The sequence below is a fragment of the Eutrema salsugineum genome, unplaced genomic scaffold, assembly GCF_000478725.1.
Source record: "Eutrema salsugineum unplaced genomic scaffold, Eutsalg1_0 scaffold_3, whole genome shotgun sequence".
NCBI classification, from domain to species: domain Eukaryota; kingdom Viridiplantae; phylum Streptophyta; class Magnoliopsida; order Brassicales; family Brassicaceae; genus Eutrema; species Eutrema salsugineum.
In genome coordinates this window covers 1798835-1824755 of record NW_006256756.1, presented here as the reverse complement: position 1 = coordinate 1824755, position 25921 = coordinate 1798835, and the positions used below count along the sequence as shown (strand labels likewise).

The 25921-nt window shown below is 37.7% G+C and overlaps 4 protein-coding genes and 1 non-coding gene across 5 annotated transcripts; all 5 read right to left on the bottom strand.

The window, feature by feature from the left end:
- Nucleotides 1-436: 436 nt before the first annotated feature.
- Nucleotides 437-6286, bottom strand: LOC18014983 (two pore calcium channel protein 1). Its single transcript, XM_024154096.1, is given in 24 exon segments — nt 437-777; nt 868-905; nt 1031-1102; nt 1202-1288; nt 1434-1524; nt 1669-1733; nt 1965-2133; nt 2218-2281; nt 2369-2476; nt 2725-2782; nt 2866-3009; nt 3105-3170; nt 3304-3376; nt 3511-3572; nt 3695-3772; nt 3869-3974; nt 4068-4179; nt 4182-4230; nt 4328-4388; nt 4526-4656; nt 4769-4864; nt 5178-5285; nt 5390-5533; nt 5910-6286. Coding segments are annotated over 24 exon segments (2199 nt in total). The 5' UTR covers nt 6030-6286; the 3' UTR covers nt 437-680.
- A 299-nt stretch (nt 6287-6585) lies between these two features.
- LOC18014906 (callose synthase 12) lies at nt 6586-12741 on the bottom strand. Its single transcript, XM_006396520.2, is given in 6 exon segments — nt 6586-6830; nt 6927-6986; nt 7079-7574; nt 7577-8540; nt 8687-10709; nt 10868-12741. Coding segments are annotated over 4 exon segments (5343 nt in total). The 3' UTR covers nt 6586-6830; nt 6927-6986; nt 7079-7092.
- LOC112085910 lies at nt 9532-9609 on the bottom strand. The gene has a single exon (XR_002899188.1). It is a non-coding gene; the product is annotated as a small nucleolar RNA J33 (small nucleolar RNA).
- A 3780-nt stretch (nt 12742-16521) lies between the features above and the next one.
- On the bottom strand, nt 16522-18301 carry LOC18014905 (CASP-like protein 1C1). The gene is made up of 3 exons (XM_006396518.2): nt 18041-18301; nt 17817-17919; nt 16522-16912 (listed from the first exon to the last, which is right to left on the bottom strand). The coding sequence occupies exons 1-3, from the start codon at nt 18196-18198 to the stop codon at nt 16679-16681; spliced, it is 495 nt and encodes a 164-aa protein (XP_006396581.1). The 5' UTR covers nt 18199-18301; the 3' UTR covers nt 16522-16678.
- Nucleotides 18302-20986: 2685 nt separating this feature from the next.
- LOC112085143 lies at nt 20987-21427 on the bottom strand. Its single transcript, XM_024154170.1, has one exon. It carries the CDS (start codon nt 21425-21427, stop codon nt 20987-20989), a length of 441 nt encoding a protein of 146 aa, XP_024009938.1.
- Between the last annotated feature and the right edge of the window lie 4494 nt (nt 21428-25921).

Here is a 25921-nt window from a genome sequence, read left to right as displayed (position 1 = left end):
GATTTTAAATAATTTTCAATTAATTTTACAATTTTTCATAATTTTTAATTAATTTACGTTTTTTAATATTTTTAATTAATTTACGATTTTTAATAATTTTTATTAGATTCAAATTTAAAAAATATAAGAAGAGGTAAAGGGTAATTAGCCATCCTAAGATTGAATGATAGAGCTTTGATTCAAAATTTTACTTTGTTTATAATATATGATTAAAATAAACAAAACACCTGCATGTACAGATATTCATCTAGTAATAGTAAATAAAGAGGAAAGTTCTTTTGAGCTTTTTATGAACCATCGTTTGGATTGTTTTGGGAGATTCTTGATAATGAGTCACGAATATATAAAACCAAATATATTTTTCTTAGCAGTGTTCTTGTTTTTCAATTTCTAGTTCTTTTTGGATGCTTACTAATAATTAAAAAAAAAAAAATTCAAAGTCGATAAAAATTACAAAATGTTATATTCACCGTATTGTCATTACAGACACAAGAGCACACGCAAAGGCACAAAAACCACATAAACACAATCGTTGAAAATTTTAAATCTTCAACAAACGAACAAAATATAAGTTACCTTCTAGATTCTATTGATCTCTCTACATAGAATCAAGAACGCTTCCAAGATTCACAAGAAAAAAATAAGATGATAATTAAGAATAAAAACCTTTTAACGAGCTTCTATGTATCATTAGTGGTAGAACACTCTGGTTTGCTGAGTTCATCACCCAACATGTGATGGAGAAGTGTATCAACTCTTTGACTCCGAGACTTTGACCTTTTTTTAGCATTTTCGCAATAGCAAACAAAGCTTCAGATTTTGAGTAAAATTAAAAGACAAAAACCAAGATTTGATATGTCTACTTACCCTGCAGATCTACGGCGGTTTCTTCTTTCTTGAGAATCCTGCAACAATAATAATGATCAGATGAATACATCCACATTTCGAGCAATCTCCATATCATCTTTTCATGCCTGTGAGGTAACTTTATCGTGAACCGAAGACGAAATAAAATAGAGTAATAACTTACCTCTCCTTGACATTTCTCTTCTTCTTCAAGATCCAGCTCAGCAAAGAACGCTTCCAAGACAAAGGCAACAATCTGAAACAAACAAGCACAGATTAGTCCATCTAAGAAGTGATGATGTTGGGTTTTCTTACAGCAACAATTACGACCAATTTGGTGTTCAGTGAGACTCACCAAATTCAACAGAAGTAAATAAGTGATGACGTAGAAACTGACGAAGTACGCAATGCTCCACCACGTCCCTGTCAAATCTTTGTAGCTCTGCAGAAAGCAACATTTGAGTAGTTAAATATCTTTACACATTGTGATTGACATTAAGAAGGAATCTGTTTATTGTCACACCTAACAATGTTTCTTGTTGGAAAATATAATGAGTCTAAAATCGGGAATAACAGAGTGATATTACCTCCATCCAGGCTTGCCAATTACCCAAAACAAGCAGATTAAAGAGTGTGACCATTCCATTGGGATAGTCATTGAAGTTGAACAATAGATAGCTGAGTTTTTTCTAGTCAAGAAACCATCATATAATGGAAAAGTTTTTCCAACTCACTAGCAACCACACCACATGAACAGAACAGATGTAACAAGTAAGACTAGTTAACTGCATAAAAAGGTTGTCACAAAGCCAAAAAGGATACTCGCTTTCAGCCATCGCGGTTTTGAAAAGTTGTTTGTTCCCAGCATTCACAAGCCCGCCAAAGACCTATGAACAAATGAAACAAAGAAAGTTTTTATTTCTGATATGGGAACCGAGCTCGTGAAACAAGACAGGAAAAACACATGAAAGTGGCCTGTTCAGTGGTGCCTAAAACAATCAGAGGAACTAGAAGAGGCTCAGTAGCAGCAAAAAAACGAAGAGAAGGAACAAGGCTTCAACACATTAAGCATGCATTTTTTCAACAAAACAAAAAAAAAACTCAGTAGTTTGATTTACCTGTACGCCAATAGAGCAGTAGATACACAGTACGCAGAAAATGGTCCCTAAATATGGCATCAGACTGGGAATAAGAGTTATGAACGTGGCAATAAATGCTCTGTATCGCTGGACGTGCATAAGAAGCCTTATAAGTCTTAACATTCTTGCGAGGAGAAGGTACCGGATCCTATCAATGACGGAAGAGAAAGAGAGTCAGGAGTTTGTACAGAAGACAACCATTGTAACAAACATGTCATTAGTTATTCCTCACCATTCTCCGTTTGAGAAGAAAGTGTTCTCGTCTGGAGTTATGAACGTAACTGTTTCCCCAATAACTGCGGATACAAAGTTATCAATTTTAACATAGACTGATCATATCACTCATTCCGCAAAAAATAAAATGAACGGCTCCAAAGGTTTACCTATGACCCATGTGACAATAAAATCAAACCGGTTTTGACCATCCCTCCAATAATTCTCAAATCCATATGAATAGATCTTCAGAGCCATCTCCAACACATATATCCAACCTGTTGAAACATTAAAAGAACAAAAAAAAATTAACTCATGGAAAAACGATCAGTAAAAGTTGGCAGTGACAATCTCAATATTAATCAGAAAACGGTACTTTCTGATTGTAAATCCTACTCAGGAATAAAACACAGAAGATAGCTAAACTGCTTTCTTCATATTATCATCACATCCCCAAGTAACAGAACCACAGATTCCAAAGCATTAAAGAAGAAAAAATATAAGTGGAGTCCATTCAATTTCTTACCAAAGACAAACTCGGCAACCTGCCAGGGCTTCTGAGCCGAGCTTTCTTCGATATCAAGCTGCATACAAAAACTTATTATGGCTTGTGAAATACTTGGGAAGTACATGCAAAGGAAATAGACTTTATGGGGACAAGATATACCGTTGTTTCAACAACGACAGCAATCAAATTTAGAATGAGGATGAAGGAAATAGCGTAGCCAAAGTTTGGGCTTCGAATAAAGGCTCTCAGTTGTTGTGATAAGGCCGAATGGTAGATTTGCGGGAAATTTTCAAAGAGAGATGGCTGCAATAGAAGCACAGAGGGTCACTAACGTAAGCATATGGGGGCTGTAAGTAAATTCCGAAAGAGAAGGAAAATAAAGGTATATGTGGACTTACTACTTCCTCCTTTTGGAATCTTAGTGCGATGGCCTGGCAGAGGTCAGCGAACTCATCTTTGTTGATCTGCTCAAAGAAAACAAAAACGAAAAAAAAGGGAAAAAGAAACTGCTATGAATAAAAACTTAAAAAGGTTTTTGTGAAATCGGAATCTTTAAGGTGTATCCCCTGAACATCTGTGCCATCTATTGATCTCTACCTTAAAGTCACGAGTATCGTCAAGCTCATCAAATATTAGTCCGAATTCTTCTTTTGATATCTTCGGCAAAGTCCTGAATATATGGACAAGGAATGCATATCAGGTCTCACAAACTAACAAAATAAAAGGAAGAGACCATGAACAAGTATATAACTGCATATAGTTATTACGATACATGGAAAAATACAAAAGAGCAAAGAAACTTACCTGTAATTAGTCAACTCTTCAAAGAGCTTAATACATTGTTCCTTATTAATTACCCCGGTATTCTGTTAAAAATATGAAACAGAGAGCGATAAAGACACATATGCTCAGCTATGTGGTAACTAACAGGGACATTCCCTGAATATCTCTAAGAGAGATTTAAATATTATGCGCGAAATGAACTTACGTCTGTGTCTATAAGACCAAAAGCTTTCTCCAGCATTCTTCTCTTCATTCGATCCATTCCAGTTACTTGCTTTGCGAGCTAGAGAATAAAAGGTATGACACACACAGAGTCAAAATATGTTCGTACTTCCGTTTTTTTTAATTTTGACATAACATCAACACTTTTTTAACCAACCTGTTCTTTGAAACTGTCATAAACAACGGCAAGAATCAAGTTTGTGACAAAGTAGACGCCAATTAGCACGTAGAGCACGAAGAACAACGAAGACCAACGAGAAGACCTTACAAAACAGAACAGATTAGTCGCCCATATTAGTGGATGCAACTCAATGCAAGCAAACTGATACCTAAATGGACTTTCACCTAATACTTACTTGTATGCAGGAATCCAGACATCAGGATTGTTGGATGTTGTGAACAAAATAAACATCTGATAAAGAGTCACACCGTACGAAGTGAAGACCGTGAGGCCTTGCTGTGTGTCTCAAACATTACAAATCAATCAACTGGAAAATAGAAGAACAACGTCCATAGAGCCTGGTGAAAATATGTAAGGAGTTAAGCATAATATGACAAGTAATATAAGTTCATCACATATCTGAAGGTAAAATAAATGATTGGAAAGGGCACTGACCAAGATATTCAAGTATGTGCCAAGCATCCCAGATAGAAGGACAAGGCTGTCTCGAAGTTCCCTGTACAGAGATACATAATTTTAGGGAATGCTGAGAGCTGAATTAATTATTTACTAGGAGGATACATGACATGATCTACTCATTCTTTTTCGATAGATATAGAGACATATGATCCATTTAGGTTTGGTAGAAAAGACCTTATGCTGAGGATGAATACGACAACTCTCACGTAAGGGGCGATCCTAAAAGGAAGAAAATCAAAAGCCAGCGGAGACAGAAAGAGAAAGTCCATCACCACATCAGCAAACAAAACTACCACGCAAGCAACCTGGAATCAAGAAGAATGACAAATTATTGAATGGAACAATGGAGAATCAATTTCTTACCTTTCTATCCAAATTTGTAGCAAAAGGAAGTATATAACTGCAAAGGGAAAATACCTTCACTAGATTCAGGCGACTTGTCCAAAAGATTCGGGACCCTTCATAGGATATCGGAAAGAAAGTATGTACAAGGAGTATAGCCAGGGTAATCACCTATTTAAACAGTGCAAAATTTTCTAATATCAGCAGAATGAGAAAGGATCTTGGCCAGTCCTTACAACAAACATATCCAAAAGATAAGACGCTTATGTTCATATCAAATTCTTAACAACTAACTAAACGAGGTAAACTAATCTTGAGCAATTATTCAACGCATCTCAAGGATTTAAATTAAATAAACATAAGGAAATTTAAGTTATTTCACTATCAAGTGGTTGCATTTGTATCTCGTGTGCCTATTTGCACTAAATCCATGCATCTATAGCGAAAATAAAAGGCCAAAAAACCACTTAAGTTCACTACTTGCCTCATAGATAATAGATTCTGCATTGGTCAAGTACGGTAACTCCCCCAAGTAATAGTAATCTCTGTCTTTGCAAGACGGTGTAGGCTTATTTTCACACCACAGTGGTTGCTGCAAAAGACAGACAAGCAAAAGTGTTGATAATTTTTCCAGTTTTGATTTTCGCAAAGGTTGGTGTATATTAAAGAGACAAACGCTTAATAATAAGTCCTGACCTCAAAGAAGTTAAGCAAAATCAGAGCGAAATAGTTGAGTGACCAGAGGAGACCGAATCGTGTGAATATGAAGTAGTACTTTGCAGACTCTCCAAAGCTCGACTGATCAAGTATTTGCTCAGGAAGACCAATACCATCTTCAGCCTACAAACCACATAAAAAAAATCAGATTCAATCCACAAACCACATAAAAGGTTCCCCAAATCAGCAAAAAAGACAAAGAAACATCTCTCTCCCCAAATAAGACGCTTCAGATATAGAAACGTCGGATATTTAAATTCCAATAGAAGGATGCTATGCTAATTTCGTAAGCAATACACACACAGAATTTTGTGACCGATTCTACATATACGAAGAGACTGATTATTCGTTATAAACGATTTGAGTACTCAGCTTAACGAATACACTGACTTCAGAATCTCTCTTGGAGTCGGAAGAAACAGGCGTCGTGAACCATATATAGAATTTTTTTAAATAAAAAAAAATCAGAAGAAGAAGAAGAAGAGAAAAAGAAGAGAACCAGATCGACGAGAGCAGCAGCTTTCTGAAACGTAGTACCGTGCGTGATAGCTTCTGATCGACGGAAGATCCGATCCGTACCACCACGACGACTCTCTCTACCAATCAAAGGATCTTCCATTTTTGGTTTCTCTCTCCGGCGAAACCAAACAAAATCTGGATCGAATCAAAGCAAAGGCCAACGATCTAGTAGCTTATTTAATTCAATGATAATGATAGAAACAGAAGAGACGGAGAAGATGAAGATGGCCCAGATGAATTTAATACATTTGTTGTCAATTTTTCCCGTTAGATCAGTCGCAAGGTTTGTCAAAATGATAAATCTTGCAGACAAACACGTTCGGTCCTCGACGATTTCTTAACACGTGGCTTTAAATGTTCTTAACCTTTCTCAATTTGTAATTTTTCTGTTTTTTTTTTCTCTACAAGGAGCAAAGAAGATCAAGGAGTAGAATAGTCAAAACCGACAGAGTGGTGATGTGGTCCACTCACTATATAAAACATTCACTAAATTAATGCAAAAAAGCAGTTACGAATAACGAATAAAAAAAACCAGCAAAATAACAAACAGAAACAGTCTAGTGGATATGGATAAGCAATTAAAGCATCTGAAATGTCTTTTTTCAGACAAACGAAGAAGAAGAGGTGGTGTGAAATATGTATGAAGCTCTGCAAAATGACATTAAGAAAGCAATGATTTACTCAACTAAATTGCTCTAAAGCTCTACAATGAGAGAAAGAGAACAAATTACACAAAAGCCTACTACACAAATGCTGTACTTTTCAGACAAAAACCATACAAGAATCAGAGTTCCCTTTCCACACACTCTAATAAATTACCGACAATATATATATCCCCACTAATTGATCTAACCGAATAACCCAAACTTCAATTTCCTCCTCATCCAGGCTCTCCAAAAACCTGATATAAGAAACAGCATGAATCATGGGTATTTTGAGTTTTTCTTTAGACAAGAGACTAAACTTTATATTTCGATGTCGCAAAGGGAAAGCTAACCTCCAACTGATTCCATCGCCGCAAACCAACAAAACTTTAAACTACCATTTACTTTCAGACCTGCACAATTAAGAAAAAAAAGCTTGCATTTGTGTTGGAATTTAGGATTCAAGCAAACATAACATAAGATGTTTGAGAAAAAGGAACTTTACCATTTTTTAACTTTTTAGACATCGCCTTTTGATTTCTTCCCAGTGACAATCTGCATGATGCGAAGTCCTCTGCTAAAAGCTTCATTGAATAAGATCCTCGTTTGCATTGATTGAAACCCAGGCATCCACGACAAGAAAGCTACAGGAACCATGATGAGTATCCCGAACAATATGTCGTATAATCGAGCAACAGAGACAACAGCGTCCCAGATAAGCCTGAATCTCTTCAGAGAAGACCTTGAAGCCTGTGCGATCAGCAGGATCCCCCAACCGGTTGGGATGAATGCAAGAAGACTCGTGAAGATATCTACGAAGCTGAAATTCGTGAACTCGAGCAGAGCACCAACCACCATTATAACAGACACGATCAGGAGGAATTGGATAAGCCTGTAACGTATGTGTTTTTTTGCAGAGTAGGTGTCACGGGCGTATTGGATTAATAGGAAAACCACAAACACTGCAAAGATGTATATCCATGAGAACACGTAGACAAAACGCTGGTGGATCCGTTTGCGATCTTGAGCTGGTATACAATCCCGTACTGGAAGAAGAAAAACCTAAGGTCCAAGATAAACTCCACAATATATCCTGGCCACCCAGTGTTTCTCAGGTGGTCTTGTTCTTCGTACCACCATTTTTCCCAGCTTTGTTCGGATTTCGTTGAGATTCTTCCTTGATACCATATCCAGTTCATGAAATCTTCAAAGTCATAGACTGTCTTAAGCCAGTCGAATCCTGATGGGTTGAACACAAAAGGGGCCATTATCCATGAAATCACTAGGAACCAGCTGGTGATAGTCATGGCTATGTAGATCAACGAGTTTTTAGCAATCGGACTGTGCGAAGCATAGACTATGAGGATCAGCCCAAGCTCGATGGCCTTCACAAAGTGACTGCGTGCATATAGTCGGTAGTTCTCAGTGAATCCCTTGTGCTCGACAACAAATCCACGCCCCGTGGCTCTGTACTTTGCTCCACCATGGAGAATGGTTCGGCCAAAATAGTGAGCTCTGGTCCCCATTGAGAATGTGTAAAAGACGGACGAAAGCTGAATCTGCATTCGAATGAAATTCCATATCGCCAGAAGGAAACCCTCCTCGAGAGACCATTCAACAATCATTGGCAGGGCTGTGAACAGACCAAGCTGAATGATGAACTGCTGGTTCAAGATCACTCCAAGCGCTGCGTTGCTGTCCGTACTGTCTGCTAGAGCAGACTTCTCAACCCCGCTCAGAGCCAGATAAAGTCGGCCCCAGAGGAAAGCGTAAACAGTAAGAATGACCATCATCGTGTTGAAGAAAAACCCGACCGTTGTGTAGAAAAATGATAACATTCTGAAGAAATCGAGCCTATGGCCAAGCCGGTACACGTCTCGGCTAAGAACCTGCTCTCCGTTCCCACTGGCTACCTTAGCCTCAAACATCGATATCTGATTTAATCCAACATCGCGACCCTTCCCAACCTGAATATAAGCACAAAGACAAGAATTATGTAAAATTTCACTGAATCTCGGAAGTAAGAAACGTTAAGTTGCATGGTAATAAAGCAAGTAGAATTAGAGGATCGTTGTAGCAGTATAAATTAGTTAGAAATATCCAAGAAATGAACCTGAATGTACTCGTGGTGGGTGACGTTTCCTCCCCGCAATGTGCAATTAAACCCGGCGAAGATGTCCTCACTGATATTTATGACTCTGGAAGCCTTGCTGATGCCACCTCGACTCAAGAACCAGAATCTGTCAAATACATCAGGGTGTCCATAATGCATTCTGACCTTCAACGGGTTTGCAAGAACACGCTGACCAAGAGTGACAAAACTTGTCTCCTGAGCAGACATGAACCAGGCCAGCGACGAGACAGAGCCCGTAAAGATATGCTCCCGCACACCAAGAATTGTTGGTTTTCTGATCCCGTGAAAATGTCTAAACTCCTGGAGTAAATTTCTTATCTTGAGAGCCTCCTCGAAATAATTATCCTGGTTCATATCTATGGTCTGAACAGCATCACCACGGGTAAAGATCATAGCATGATTCTGGTTCTCCGGCTTTCCCTCGCCCAGCTTCACCGGACCAGGTAGCTTCACACGGAATATCTCCACTTCCTTCTCCAACCGGTGATCGTATTTTACCAAAACGGAGTAATACTCTGTCTCTCCCCTGCCCGCAGGCACTTCATCCACATAAGCAATACGGAGAGCTTCGTTCTGCTTCATCAGATACAAAATTTCCTCTGCCTGAGGCTCCTTCTTTGCTTTTTGAGACCCATAGATCTGGCACGCCACAACATATGTAAACTTCATTAAGGCCGTGCCATACTCATGGCCTTTATAAAGTTGACTCACAGAACTACTTGCTCTGCTTAGGGAAGATCGGTCATTTTCATAGTCAACCCCATCCATTCGACCACCCAGATCTCCCTGCATACTCCTCACTGAACCAAGCTCCTGAGCATCCTCCCGAATGTCCATTTCAGACGCAGAGTCAAGAAAAGCGAGCATCTTAAGAGCCCGGTAGTAGTACATCATTCCCCGAACTGTACGTGCCAAAGTCTGACCTCTGTAAGAAGCCCAAAGCCTGAGGTCTCTAAGCTTGGTTGTCCACAACTCAACATCTGTCTTTATTCCTTCCCTACGCATCCGCTCCTTAAAATTTTTCCATTCGTCAGCATAAATCGTCTGCAGGTAATACAGGGTTGAAATCCCATCCTCAGTCTCATTTCGGAGCTGTTCTTTGCTGTACACAACTTCCTCGCTGTAGTATGGTGTCAGAACACTGAACGCCATCATTTTCTCAACCTGAGGTGCATGAGGCATGTTCATGAAGAGCGAATTGCTGAAGAAAGCAATCCGTCGTCTCGCCTCTAGATTCACAGGGACGCTGTGCATAGAGTCCCTAGAAGTGAGAATCGTGTGTAACCGCCTAATCTGCCGATAGAAGTCTTCATTGCTTGCATCAGGAAGCCTAACAGCATTCTGAAACAGTAACTTTGAGGCTGGATCACGAGGAGTCAACCCCTCAACAGATAGCTCTTCAGTTGACTTCTTTTTTATAAAGAACTGTCGTGTCGCAATCTCATAAAGAGATTGCAGAACATTCACCACACGCGCAATATCCGCTTTCTCATCATTCAACAGCCCAACCAACTTTTGCAGTGTTTCGTAAATCTTTGGCAGAAGGTCCACTTTGAAGGTCTTGGTGAACTGCTCTGATTGAATAGAAAGATTAATCATTTGAAAGAAAACCGTAAGTATGGCATGTTCTTCAGTGTCAATTTTGATGATTGAGAGCAATAGATGTTTGATGCTGTCATATGCCTCAACTACAGCACAACGCCTGTACTCATTCTTGCATATCTTGTGCCAAAGCCATTTATCAGGAGCGTCAACCAGCTCTTTTGCCTGGCTCAGTGCAAGCAAAAGCTCATTGCACAACAGGAAACACGGCCAGCGAATAACCGTCACATTCCAGGAATTCTTTGGCAGCTCCAGTAGCTCCACTTCTCGATCAGAAACTATATCCTCTTCTCTGAAAGCTAAGATTATTTCATTCCAGATCAACGCAAACTTGTTGGCCTCAACCTGATTAGACTCGAGTTTCTTAAACGGCCGCCCAAATCCATACCTTAGCTTCAATCTGCATACAGTATACGAACTCACGGTTATGACAATGTTAAGAGTTAAACTCAGCAAATCCGCTTTAATAAAACTAAAATTCCATAGCTTGTACCGTCAAGAGAAGCTTTGTACAGTAGCTATATAGAAAATATCAGTAATATGCTTCTACAGACTGACCTATGAATGCCGTCCTTAAGCTTGTTACCAAAGCCTCTAGCATTCAGGAGTTGTTCCTCGGGCATTAGATTGAACTGAATAGCGCTAGCAAAGAATTGAAACCTCAGCCTAAGCTGTCCCATGTCCCTGATCTCCCCCAGATGATCAAACAGCCCAACAACAGCACCAACAATTGAAGAATAGATTGCGTACCAAATTTGGATATCCATCAGGTATATCAACACAACTGGCAACCATAATAATGCGACAGAAAATCTATTGCTGCCGCCAAAAAACTGGTGCCACTCATATTGTACCCCCTTTAAATCCCATAGCAGCTTTGAGGGTTTAATCATTGGCTTAACCTGCAGGAAGTAGCTAAATGTGAACTTTGTTCCTAGGACAAAGATCCAGAAAGTCGAGTACTTGATGTTGTCCACTAAACCCTCTCTCAAACCTCGACCCACAAAGCTTTTGCCCTGAAACCACCAAGTTAGAGCAAAGAATATCTTCCAATTGGTCTCTTCCAGAAAGTTTCTTATCCATGGGAGTACAAACAGAGCCAAAGCCAGAATTTCAGGCACCAAGAAGGCCACCACAGCGTAAAGGAATTGATAGATCTTGGCCGTTGCGGCATTAGACCACCGCCTGTCTTGCCTCTTCTGTTTCCAGATGTTCGTGTAGAGGACTGTGAAAGCTACGATCCACACAGCAGCAGCTACAACCTTCATCAGCATTCTGAAGAAATGTCTTTTGGTCTCTCTGGAAATGAGGGGCCGTTGTGAAGCAGCGTCCAGACCAGCCTGCAGGAGTCGCATCCCACTCCAGGTCAAGAAGACTGTCAGAAGTCTCACTTGGACATCTCTGGACTTCAACGCGTTCCAGAGCTGCACCGTCACCTTCTCATCGTCCGGCTTTTCCTCCCAAGCTACTATAATGGCGGCTTGAAGGAACAAAGCAAGCATGACCCACAGCCGATCAAAGCTACGGTAGAGGTAGAAGAACGTCCTGCGCTCCACGAAACCGGTTTTCCCGACGCTTTTACCTCTACTACTCTTGAAAAAATTGCTTCCCAGATCAAGCGGCCATTTCAATTTGCTGAAGCATCTATCCGTCCAGAAGTATTCGTTGATATCGTCGTAGTTCCTCCACTTGCAATGCGGCTCTGTCCCGTTCTTGCTCGCTTCAATCTCAGCTTGGATTGTGTCGTAAATGGGTTTTACGACGCCGTTTAGGAAAGCGTTTTCGCCTGAAAGAGAAGGCAGATAGGGTTGACCGGTGTTCTCATCGAGGCAATCCTCTAGGATTTTGTTGAGCTCCGAGGCCATGTTATGGAAGATGTAACATATGCATTCAGGCATGAAACGAAGATTCGCCGCTTCGCCCCATATGAGGAGATAGAGCCCAACATAGAGAAGCTCCCGTCTCGAATCAGGGTTCCGATCTGAGATCCAGATGTTTGATTTTTTACCCAAATACGAGCACCAGCTGGAGTAGTTACCTAGGAGCTTCCGCCGAAACCGACGGACAACGGCGGAATCGAGAGAGTCGATGTTATCCGGCGGTGGCGTGAGACGCATCTGAGCATTCGCGAGATGAAGCACCATATGCTCGCGCTGGTTACGAACGTTATCTTTCTGGAAACCAAAGAACAAGGCGAGCCAGTCGAGGAGATCGTAGTGAGGTCGCCATTGAACGTAGGGCGGACGGCGAAGGTCTCCGACGGTTTTAAGAGCGGCGGCGGCGGCACGAACCTCGGGAAAACGGAGAGAAGGATGGTCGGCTAAGAGATTGTTAACGGGAATGATATTATAGGGCTCCTCTTCGATTCCGGCAGCTTCCGCCGCCAACGGCCGCCCAGTTTGAGGCGGGGCGTTGCGGTGGCGGAGGCTCATAGTGGCATGTGGTAGATCTCGGAGATTTCTCGGAGAATAAGCTTGACTGACTCAAACAATGGAGAATCAAATCGGCGCGATATTTCTTTTTAGCTCAAGACGGCTACAATGACAACGACGAACGAGACGATTTGGCCTCCTTTCCGCGTTTCAGTTTCTTCTTCGTTTTTTCTTTCTTTGCTTTAATTTGTATATTTTTTTAATATAATTTCAAATTTGTTAAAATTCCTTTTACTTAACACCTTTTACCTTATTATATGAATCATCATTACCTCAAAAATAAATTTAATGATAAAATAAAGTTCGTTATGGCATTTGATTGGGGGATTTTTTATTTATGTTTACGGTTATTAATAAGTTTGTGCATAATAACACTTGAATAGGTAAGAAATCTTCCAGATTTTTATCCAATTTGGTCAGAAATTACTTTGTGTGCTTTTTTCTTGTTGTTAACTTTCGTTTTTGTTGTAATAAATACTTCTATACTTTTTACAAAAAAATTATAATAATAATAATTCAATACTTTAATTCGTAAATGTTGATTTTGGAGAATGCTTAGGAAAGTCTTGTATCTTCAACCTCTCTCGTTTCCTTACCATTTAAGTTAAAAGAAAGGAAAGTCAGCATAAAGAAAAAAAAAATTGATGTATTGAAAATCTTAAATAATTTTTAATGTATATTGGATCTGAATATCTGACCACTGACCTTGTAGAGAAATTTTTTTTGTGCGTTATAACTCAGTGCTTTACAGATTGGAATGTTTAATAATAGAAAAATGCTAAATTTGTTGATCGTTAGACGTTAAAATTGTCGTTTATAATTTAACTTCATAAATAACAAAACATATATATATATATATATATATATTAACCAATTCTAAATTTTACGGTTATGGTAAAAATGATGTAAATAATCATTATATATCTTCTGCTATTCCACATTTTCTTCTTTTTTTTTCTTTTTTTGGTACAAGAATGCTAAGGAATCCTTTGTTGTGTTGTAACTTGTAACACTCTATTTAAATTTGGTCTTAACTTGTAACGGTCGTAGCTTTATTAATTAATGAGCATCGTTTTGTCGTATCTCCGATACAATGTCTTTAAGTATCAACTGTCTTTTTTTTGTCACAAATATGCAGCCGCGGAATTATCTTTCAAAAACTTGTAATTTTTTTAAACATTTGTGATTAATCAAGACATGTAATACTAATAGTCTAATACTGTAACGATCGCGTAATCACCCGGTCAGTCCACAATCTACACAAAAGGAAAAGCCGCCCATTTCTAATTAGTAATTACACAGCTAATATATTCATGGAATCGGTACTGTCTCTTTCTAGTCCAACTCTAAAATTAAAAACACTACAATTATATTCTTTATTGACTTGTTTTTTAAGGGGGTTTGACTAACCTTTAGGATAATACCCAAAAAACAATCCACGGAAATCTCATATGTCATATTCATATTATAAATTTGGGTCAAGCAGTATTGTTATTAAATTATTTTTGTGTCAAAATTGTTGATTAACTTATTTAGCCAATGCAAGTGGGGTTTAAAATCCTAAAGAAAAAAAAAAAAAAAAAACAATACAAGTGTATTGAAACTTGAAAGAAGAAAAACAAAAACAAGTGGAACGTTTTATTTCAAAAACAGGAAAAGTCGCTGAGCGGACGAGTGTGGCCGCTTTGGACGCTAATTTAATTCGAACACACATGGGACCCCATCCTTCTTCTTCAGACTCTCTCCTTCCCATTTCCCTCTCCTTTTAGTAACTTTCTTTTAGGGGGTATAATATTATGATTTATACCAAAGTTAAACATTTTACATACTACATTAGTACTATTTGTTAAGGAACTCACCCTTGGACCATCTCCAATAGAAAGACTCCTTAAGCATCTCTTAAAATTAATTTAATAATAAATTTATAATAGAGAGACGCTACGTCGTCGTCTAAGAAACGACCCTAAAAACTCTTAAACAAAGAGCATCCCTTGTTAAAGTCCATTTATTTTTTTATTTTTAAATCTCTCTTTACCTATGAAACCGGGCCAAAAATTTCCAATGGAGATGGTTTTAGAAGCACCTTTACAAAGGACTATTATTCAAGTTTGCATAGTTTGTGATTGAATGAGAAGATTTATGATCGCCGATAGGAAAGATGGTGGATAAGAAAGACTATGTCATTGTCTAATTAACAAAGAGGACAGAATTGAGGGACATTCATTCCCATATGAGCCATTTGTATCATGTTGATAACCTTTGTAGAATTGCCAACCACAAGAGGAAAGATGCACGTGGAATGGATTTCTTTAACCAGATTGTATTCATCCTAGATATTGTTCAAGAGATGAGTCATAGGTATTTCTAAGTACCTTTAGATGAATAGTTTTTGAGAACGTATCTGAAGGAGATGCCTAAGAAACACATCATGACGTCTAGACGGCTCAGGAGCAGAGATTATAATGAGATGTTCAACACCTTCTGAATTTTCTATGTTCTTGCACTAAGAAAAAACCAGTTTCTATTTATGACCATTTCATAAAAGGGTCCTTTCATAAACTCTTGCATCATGTCGATTCTAAGCAATATATGTCCTTTATCGCCCACAAACTCCAATAACGGTCTATATTTACTTCCAAAATTATATGAGAAAGAGACCAAAAGTTTTAATTCTGACCTCACATTTTATTAAGCGGTCTAGAATAGGTTTGAGCTGCAACATACTTCTAATAGTTTGAGAGAACCGGTTTGAGTCTTTTATAAACTATAAACTTTCCTGTTAAATTTTATTTTTCTTTTCTAATAATTTTCTTTCCATTTTATAATATTTTTCATGAAAAGGTTTAATGTTAGTTAATAATGTCGCTAAGCAAATATCAGCTCAAATTGTCGCACTCATAAAAGATTTACACCTACTGAAAATAAAATGCGGTGTCGAAAAGATAATCAAACCGTTATATTATATGGTATACTCCGTTACTACTGTTGCTTTACTGTTTCTAAACTCTACATTCATTTCTTAACGATCCTTTTTAATAAGAAACAAATATTCACACCGTTCAAATGCATAATCAACTCAATAAAATTTACTAAGTTTTAATTGTGGCTCCAAAACAATATATTTCAAGTTTATTTATTTATCTTGGATCCTGACAAGTCAAAGGACCAAGCAAGTGAATCTACTCATCCACTAATTAACACAAAAGAACTTTAAATTTAAATTTATTAGTATGCTCTTCCGGGGCTTTAAGCTATTACCTTGTTTTAAAAAGAGGCATGTGGGATTATAATCCGCAAGATGGAATCTTCCTTTTGTTCTGACACAACAAATGGCCGCATGTGCTTCACGGAGCATTAAAGAAAACCATATATCATAAAAGAAAGTGTAGAGCAACATGATCAACGTTGATTTGCAGATTATGGAAATAATTTTCTTTGTTACTATAATTCATTTCAACACAGGCCAGTTTTTGATACTAATATAATTTGGATATACACAAGTAATTAAACGAGATGCCACACATAAGTACAGTATAGCTATATCTACTACATTCGCCGTTCTATGCGTATATTTAGCTAACCCTTTTCATCGTATAAATAAATTCATACATCTGGAATTTAAATTATATCATAAATTTGGTGAAACGTATCGTTAAGAATCGAACCAACTGATGGATGGTAATGGTACAAAGGATATTGATTGGTGAAGAGTTTTGGTTATCAGTTTATCCGTTCATGAGAGTTGGTTCAGTGCTGACAGTTACTTACTAGTTTCCAAATATACAACCCAATTAAAAATAGAAGAAAGTAAATAACAATACTATAAAAAATATCAACACATACGAAAAGAAAAAAAAAACACATTACACAAACTACGTCTTAGATCGATGTATGAGAGACTTTAATGAACTGAAACTGAAAAGAAAAAGAGTTAAATTCAAGATTTCTGGAGAAGAAAAGGATCAACGACAGAGTGGAGAGAGTATAAGAGTAAGAAGACGTAGAGGACGAGTGCGACGAAACCGGCGATTAGAGCTCCGGTGATCTGATCGCAAAACTTTGGAACTTGGCCGCAAATCGGAAGCCAACCTGCGTTTGCGTTTCCTTTCTTTCCCACTTGCGCCACCGCTAATGCCGCCGATAAACTTGACGTCAGCAGCATTGTCATCACCTTCATCACCGGTTATATATTGACTAAAATTAGTATAAAAATAAAAAAATGCTTTATATTTTGAGCTAATCTTCACCTAACAAAACGATAACAAATTCAAGTATTTTGAAATTGCTACCTAACGATTCATCTATTAGTACTCTAAACACAAACCAACATCAAATTATATTCTAATGGAATAAGTTAACGTAGAAAATTGATCTACAATAGGACCATGAATTTTAATTTGGAATGTGACATAAGGTCGACTGCTTTAACTGCACTCAATACGTGTTAAAAGTGCAATAATCTGCTGTTAACACTTCATCGCATTGACATTCTCTAACCAAAAAAAAAAATTTGAGTGTTTTACTTCTAAAACCGAAATTTGTGAACTTCGCGTATATAAGTTTTAAATCAGTCTTATCTCAAAATGAAATAATCAATCAATTAAATCGTCACGTACGACAACATTACGCTGGAAATAAAAGCCAGGTTTATGTTTAAAATATATATGTAAAAGTCAGATGGACATTATTTAACCACAAATTGAACTAGTTGTATAATCAGTATATATGGGTAACATTATTAATGAAGTATTATATCATAACCAGCTTCAATTTATGAATTATGAGTAACATCATGTTACTGGATCAAAGCTTAATATAACCAGAAAACCACTATTTAAAATCTGCACAATAAAAGGTGAAATTTTCCCCACAGAAATACTAATTCATCAAAATTCTGTTGCAGATAAATATTAATTGTTGTAGAAATGCGATAAATTTTCAATATTTTAGTTATGAAAATCAGTTGTTAAATCTTAGCAAAAAAAAAAACCAGTTGTTAATTCCACAAATAAAGTATATATTAATAACATATCGCTTTTTTAAAAAAGTTATGACAAACAAATATCAGTTATTACCAAATCCAAGACGACCACGAACTTCCACAGCAAACTCTCCTTTGGAAGAAACAGAACCAGAAAGCTATAGACACTCACGACAGCGTTTGCGATCACAAAATACCTACAAAACATGCATGTTTTATCAGTTATCACATACTCAAATAGTCACATAGCTTATATAAGATGAAATCATTTACATTTATATATGTAACGTAAATTAAGAAAGAAAGATTTGTACATACTTAAACGCGGCCATATCGGTGTACTTGGCTTCAAGAGAGACGGCAAAGAATGAAGCTCGCTCGCGGCTAGTGACCATAACGATCAAAGCGGCGAGAGCCGCCCCAAATGCCGCTAATCGCAGCACGAGCCCTCCTATTCTCTTTGTCAACTTCACCATCGATCGATCAATCACAATCTAGTTTAAGAAAAAAAAAATAGAGAAAAATGTAAGAACACAAATAACATTTACGCATGGAGAGAGGAACACAAACATATGAGCTCATGAAATATATTAATTGAGTGGGATGTGTTGTTAGTTGAGATTTTTCAACTATATTCACCGTCATCGTTCGATTTTCAACACACGACTTATATATCTTTCTCTTTGCTCTCTTTATGACACGCAAAGCCGTAAAACAAATTTATAAATTATTTAGTACTTTTATAGAATGATGATCTGACGTGGGAGTCCTAGAATTAGTGATTTGGTGTCCAAATATAAAAGTTTATTGATACTAACCATATGCAAAATTAAATTTTAATTTTATATGAAAATTATACTATTTTTAAAGATGATGACATCACAGAATAAACAAATATATTAACCGTTGTCCTAACTTAGATGTATCTTTGATATTTTCGGGTGGGCTCGTATTAAGTTGACATATTCTAATCGAACTAGATTTTAGCCCGTGCATCCGCCCGAAAATTTTGTTTAATCAAAATTTGTAATTTAATTTATGTTTTTTTATAAATATATTTTTTTAATAAATGATATAAAAAAAATTGTGTTTAGATATAATTTTTTCTCAGTATTATTATGACAACTATGATCATAAAAACATAATTTTAACCCGATTATTTAATTAATCAAAAAAGCTGTTATATTTCTAACTCGCTCATTTTATTAATCCGAAAAATACTATAATTATAAAACCATAATTCTAACCCGCCCGTTTATATTACTTTATGATATAAATATTTACTAATTTTGAAATAATTTTCTCCTAATATTTTGCATGCTTTGATAACCTAACTTGCATAAGACTATAATTATATAAAATTTTTTTTTAACTTGTCCCATTAAATTATTATATAATATTAATATTTATCTATTTTCAATATGTGAAATTTTAATCTGATAGAATATGATTAAAAAAATATAATAAGATATTTGTTAATCATATGTGTTATTCTAAAAATTTTATTTAAATTTCAAATGTTAAAGTAAATCTAACCTATATTTAAGGAAGTCTATTTATATATTACCTATATTTAAAGAAATTTTTAGTTATCTAAATTAATATTTAATTTTCAGAATTAATTTTTATATATAAAAAATATTTAAAAAAAAAACTTTAGGATTGTTTGGAAACAAACACTAAAAATGTTTCTGTTTTAATATAATAGATATATTTATATGTAAAGAAAGTTGTTTTACAAAAAAAATGAAAATTTGATTTGACATTGAATGTGAATACTGGTTCCTCCCAACTATCGGTCTAACATTGCTTTTAATGGCAAAAGTCACTGAAAAGCAAAATACTAGAGTTTTGATGTATCACTTTAAAGAGTTTAATCGAAATTAGATAATTGTGTCTTGCAGTGGGTGGCCGGTTTAAAGTGTCTTCATATCCATAAAAGAAAGAAATAGAACATTCCCCTACGTTTAGAATTGGAACCAAATTATAGAAACGTAGCCTCTAAAGTCTAAACTCACACTTTCTGGATTCGTACCATATAGAAGGCTGCGTTTGGCCACCCATAGAGATTTTAAATGGCAAGAAATCAGTGGCAGAGGCAGAAAAATTATTGACATGGGTCACAATAAAAAAATTGTATAAGTTTTGATAGAAAAAAAAGTTACCATTGATAACATCTCAAAAATGTATTTCACATATATTTTGAAATCGTATTCAATATTAGATGGTGGAAATCTTCTTTTCAGAAACTGTTCTATATTACGTTTGGCTCTTGAATGTTTTTTTAGCTTTGTTGGATTTAGATAGATGGTGGAGATTATTATTTTCAGAAACTGTTCCATTATATTTGACATTATGACCTACATATACACCAAAACAAAAATCTATATTTTAAATTGCTTAAAATAAACAGTTAAGCAGCTTAGCCACATCTTAAGGAATTTCTAAAAATAAAAGGAAAGTTTCATGTGAATTACTTGAAACTTTTTTTGCTTATCGATATGCAGCTTTCTTTTTTTTTAAAAAAAAAAAACCACACTAATGTGGAGCTTCCTTCATAAATTATATTAGTTTTAGAATGAATCCACAATTTATAAATTAATATTTTAAAGAAGATCTCTTATTTATAGTGTAATTTTTCCTTCTAAATTATACCACTTTATGATATGGGATAATTTATGATGCAACATTTCATTTTTTTTTTTCACCTGGGTCAGGTGACCCACTCCAAAAGGGCTGCCTCCGCCACTGCAAGAAATCCTGTTTTTTTATAGGCTCCAAGAATTTGATTTGGGATGCTCCCGTTATTAAAAGAAAAAAGGGCTAAATATAATTTAATTATGTGTGCTTTTTACTAAATTTTTGGTTAAACCAAATCTCTACTCACTAGTCTCTTCCAAGATTAAGCTGTCATGACGATTGTGGTTTGTGGATATATATATATACACACACAAAAATCATGAGCCAGAGTATATATATTAAGTATTAATTGTCTGATAATTTTTTTTTTTAAAAGGGTTAATATGTGTTACCTTTAAACATGCTAGGGATTTATTTTGAGTATTTTTTTGTTGTAACGAGTTTGGCTGGTCACGTCTACAACGGCCAAACGATGACCTCGTGTTGTTTTTTTTTTTTGCTAAAATGTAAATATCATATAAATGAAAGCAGATTTACAGACAGCAAATCTAGAGTTTGTTTCTGCATCGGCAAAAAAGAATAAAAAACAAGGTAGAATTAGAGTTGGGAGCAAAACAAGAGTGATCATCTAATCCAGAGGGACATAAGATCAGCAAAGCCTTTCCTATGTCTTTTTGCAGAGATCATGTTTCGGACTTCACGATCAATGAACCTATAAATAGCATCTGGGGGTAAAGAGACATTGTTATGCAGAATGTTGTTTCTCTGTTTCCATAGCTGGAAAACAGTCGCCTGAGCAGCAACCTTTCTAAGGAGTGCAGGGGCACTCGCATTGGATTGTCTAATCCAAGATAGAAGCTCGAACCAAGATTGGAACATGAGGTGGTGAGGCTTAAGTCTCGCAAGAGCCAGTTTCCAGACGACTATACTGAAGTCGCAAGTAAGCAGCAGGTGATCGCGGTTTTCTTCAAGCGTAGAACAGAGACAGCAAGTCAGTGGAACCTGAAGACCCCAAGAGGCAAGACGAACTCTTGTGGGCAATCTATTAAGGTTAGCAACCCACATCGTGAAAGCATTCTTTGGGACCGATCCTTTGAACCAAATCAAATCAGCCCAAACTTTTTTATCCGATCTTGGCCTGAGAACATCCCAGGTGCGTGAGGAGAGTAGAACTCACTTGAAGTGCCATTGGTGGACCATTCGAAATAGTCATCTGGAGCTTCAGGGGTAGGAGGGTCGATTGTGGATAGATGCGCATGCAGCTGCAGGCCCACTTCAGACCTCGGATCCGCTAAAATCCATCCCCGGTCGTTACACGCGTTCATCACTAGAGCGTGCAGAGGGATACGAAGACTTCTGGGACCCCCGTCACCTAAATACTCGATCAATTTCCCAAAGGGGGTCCAACAATCAAACCAGAATCGGATACCTTTACCATTTCCGAGGACCGCTTTGGAGAAAATGCTCGCGAAAGGTCTCAGCTTTATAATTTGCTTCCAAGTCCAAGAGTCACGGTTGGATTCTTTAATCGCCCAAAAGCTTTTGTCTCTCAGGTGAACACGTCTGTTCCATTGGGCCCATAGAGAATCCAAACCCGAGAATAACAACCAGATAAACCTGAGGCAGAGAGCTATGTTCCATACTGAATAACTCCGAAGCCCGAGTCCACCTTCAGATTTTGGAAGACAAACCATTCTCCAAGCAACCTTTGCGCCTTTAACCCTTTCAATATTTCCAGACCAAAGAAACCTGGCACAAAGAGCTTCGATCTTTCTGATACAACCCTTCGGCAGAACAAAAGCTGAAATCTAAAAGTTAACTGCTCCAGAGATAACCGAACCAATCAACTGAACTCTGCCTGCAAATGACAGCGATTTGACAGCCCACATCTTGAACTTCACTGTGATCTTATTAAGCAACGGCTCATACTCGTTTATCTTAAGCTTACGGCTCATCAGAGGTAAACCAAGGTACCTGATAGGGAGTGAACCAACCGGGAAACTGTAGCTGGTGATAGCATTGGATTCCTGATGGTTCAAACCTGCATAAAAAAGCTCCGTTTTGCTCATGTTCATCGCTAACCCAGACCAACTCGCAAAATCAGCCATACATTCAGTAATCCCATGAAGCGAAGAACTACTCCCATCAAAAAACACCATGACGTCGTCGGCGAACATAAGGTGCGATATTTTAAGCTCAGTGGTTCTCGGATGATAGGATATATAACCCGACTCATATCTGGAGAGTAGCAATCTCGATAAAACTTCCATCGCCAGAACAAAAAGGTAGGGAGATAACGGATCTCCTTGCCTTGTGCCCTTAGTGCTTGTGAAAAACCCACTAGTATAACCATTTACGGACACAGTGAACGTGGGAGTCGATATACACTCAGCAATCCAGTTTACAAATTGATCAGGCAAACCAATGGCTTGAAGAACTCCCAAGATGAAGTCCCAACGGACTGAATCGAAAGCTTTCCTGAGGTCGACTTTAAGCATTGCTCTAGGATATATTCTTTTTGCATGGTAGCCCTGATAACACCGTATTTTGACCACTTTTATGGATCGTTTTGAAATACTTTTTCTATGTTTTTAATTGCTTTTAAGTACTTTTATTACGTTTTTCTAGTATTTGTAGTTCCAAGACTCTTTTCAGGAAACTTAGGGAAAAGCTTAACAAAATGGATAGAAAACCAGATTTCAGCTCAGAGTCAAACCATCAGAAGTTCACCCCTGATTGAAGGCCTTCTCACCGTCTGATCCAGCTCAAATTTGGAGACCTTAAAGATGGAAGTATCAGCTTTCCAGTGCAGTTTACAGCTTGGCAATCCAACGGTTCAATCAAAAGATACGCGAAGAGCAAGATGTCCCGTAAACCAGCCGGCAAGCACTTCCACCCGCGGCCAACAAGCAATTTCCCGCGGTTAGGAGCATCCCGACCGCGGCAAACCACTCATTCCCCGCGGTCAGAGCACTCCCGACCGCGGCCATCAACCTCCGAGCCCAAAAAGCCCATTTCTGAAGCCCACATTTGGAGAAACCCTAAGTGACGTCCAGAGAGGTCTTGAGCACTATAAATACATGTCTTAGGAACCCTAAATAGGTGGAACCGAATACCATCTATCATTACTTCATACTTTTAATGTTTTTGCTTTAGCTTTTAGGGAGAGATAGATTTGTTCTCTTGAACCCTTGTTCTTTCTTTTTCAATTTCGGTTTCTATTCTACTTCTTAATATTATGTCTTTAATTTCGTTCATTATGTCTGAGTAGTTTTACTGTTGGGATTAAGGGATTTTCGATGGGGATTTATATGTTCGATGAGGATTCCATGAGCTTTTGAGCAGAATCTTAGAACTTTTTCTTCTGAATTCATTTTTACTGCATGAAGGTAGCGTCATGAACTACAATCTGATCCAGATGCTTGGTGACACGAAAGTGTTCATCAGGTATCAGATCTAGTTTGGGAGAGCAAAACAAACATAGGAGTGGAAACCTACCTATGGGCGATTTGTGAATTAGGACGAGTTTTAAACATAATGCATATCTTCTCTTCCAGGGCCAGAGTGGAAACCTACTGGTCAGGGTTGAGAGAGATAGTTGTCTATGATCACGACAATGGCGTATTCATACGTCCGTGACTCCAGTTCGAAAAGTTTAAGCTAAGATCTTATCAATTTTACTCTCTAGCAAATGTTTTGAATCATTCGTACCCCTGAGAAAACTTCTCTGAACCCCAACGCTTTCTTCTCCATTGATTTACACCGTTTTTATTTCAAGCTTTAGTTCAATATTGTCTTTCCTTTTTAGTAGATTTTCATTTAAGCAATTAAAATATCCGTTTTTCTCATTTTTATTCATTTTCGTTAAGTTTAGTTATTAGGTCATTTAATTCCCGTACTTTCTTTTAAGATTTTGTTTTTACATTTTAAACACATTACCAAACCCCCACAAAACCGTTTTGGTTCTAGACTTCCTTACTTTATACTTATTTCAAAGGCTTTTTGAAGGAAAAGATCCTACTTCCCTGTGGATTCGATCCCTAAGTACTACAATCGATCAGCTGTGCACTTGCGGCTATTGATTTCAATTAGGGTAAAACTTGACAACCCTCGACACCACACATCAAGTCACATCAAGTTCTTGGCGCCGTTGCCGGGGAAGGCACGCGTTTTCTTTTCTGCAAAACCCCGAGAAAGGTTAGTAAATCGACTCTAGAACCCCCTTTTCTGCAACTTTCCATTTTTCGGTTATTTTGTTTCCATTTTAGAAGATATGGATCCTATAAATCGAAATATACACTATGAGGAAGGTTTCTATAACACTCCTCAAGCCACCAGACGCAGAGAAGAACACCAAGCCCGAAATCTTAGCTACATGGATCGATACAGCCAGCCAAACCACCCTTACCACCGGCGCAGAGAGACTGTTCGACGCCGGGAAGATCCTTATGGTCCACCTCCAACCTACTTCGAGCCACACGCCTATAATCCTCCACTGCAAAATCCTAGTCAGCAAGAGGACAACTTGAGGATCAGCAGACGTTTGGGACGCCTCGAAGGGATGATAAACCAATTCCTTGATCAGCAGATTCTCACCGAAAACACCCTGCTCAAGAAAATTGATTCAATCTCTGAAGAGTTCAACAGAAAATTCAATGATATGGCCAACCATATTCGAGTTTTGGAAGAGCAAACCCACAAGGACTCACAAACACTAGCTGGGATGATCCACCAAGTCGCAACAGAGCAGACAAGACAAAGGTATGACATCATACAAAACTCAAGTGATATTGTCGAATCAAAACAGAAGATTAAAGAAGTCAGAGAATCTGCCTCTTGGTATAGAGAGAAGACAGACGAAGAGTTGCAAGAGATCGAGCACAGGCTGAACAAACTCGAGCTCAAAGCACGGGAGATTGATGCAAGAATGGAGCAAATGCCCAACATTGAGCAAATTGAGAGGTTTTCTAAGAAATCTCCCAAAAATCCTGATGAAGATGCACAACAACGCCCTGGTATGAGTTCATATGATGCTATTCTACCAAATAAAGATGCAGGAGAAGTTCGTGTGAAGTACAAGAAGGAAGAAACGGACTTTGAGCAGGTCATATCCGGAGCCGCGGGTCCAAGCGTCCTAACCGCGGCCAAGAGCACTTTTCCCGCGGTCGCGACTCCTCTGACCGTGGGAGTTGGTCGTTCAGATGTTCCTCCGGGTTTTGAGAAGAAAATAATACACCTTCTGTCCCAACTTCAGCCTCCAGCACCTAAAAAAGCAACTCAGGAAGAAGAAAACCAAGTTTCAGATGAAGAACCAGATTGGCATGAATCATTACCTTGTATGATGGCAAAAGAATGTGTTGAAGATTCAGCTGACTCTTCAATCTAAGAAGACCAGACGTGCAGCGAGATAAAGATGCCATACATTGATTCAATCATTGAATATGACACTGCAGCTTTCTTTTGTGAATCATATTTTGCGTTTGAAACACCAGCCAACACCTACAGAGAAAGGCAAGTTTGAATTCTCCATAAGGTCAAGACTGCAGGTCAGTTTCTTAT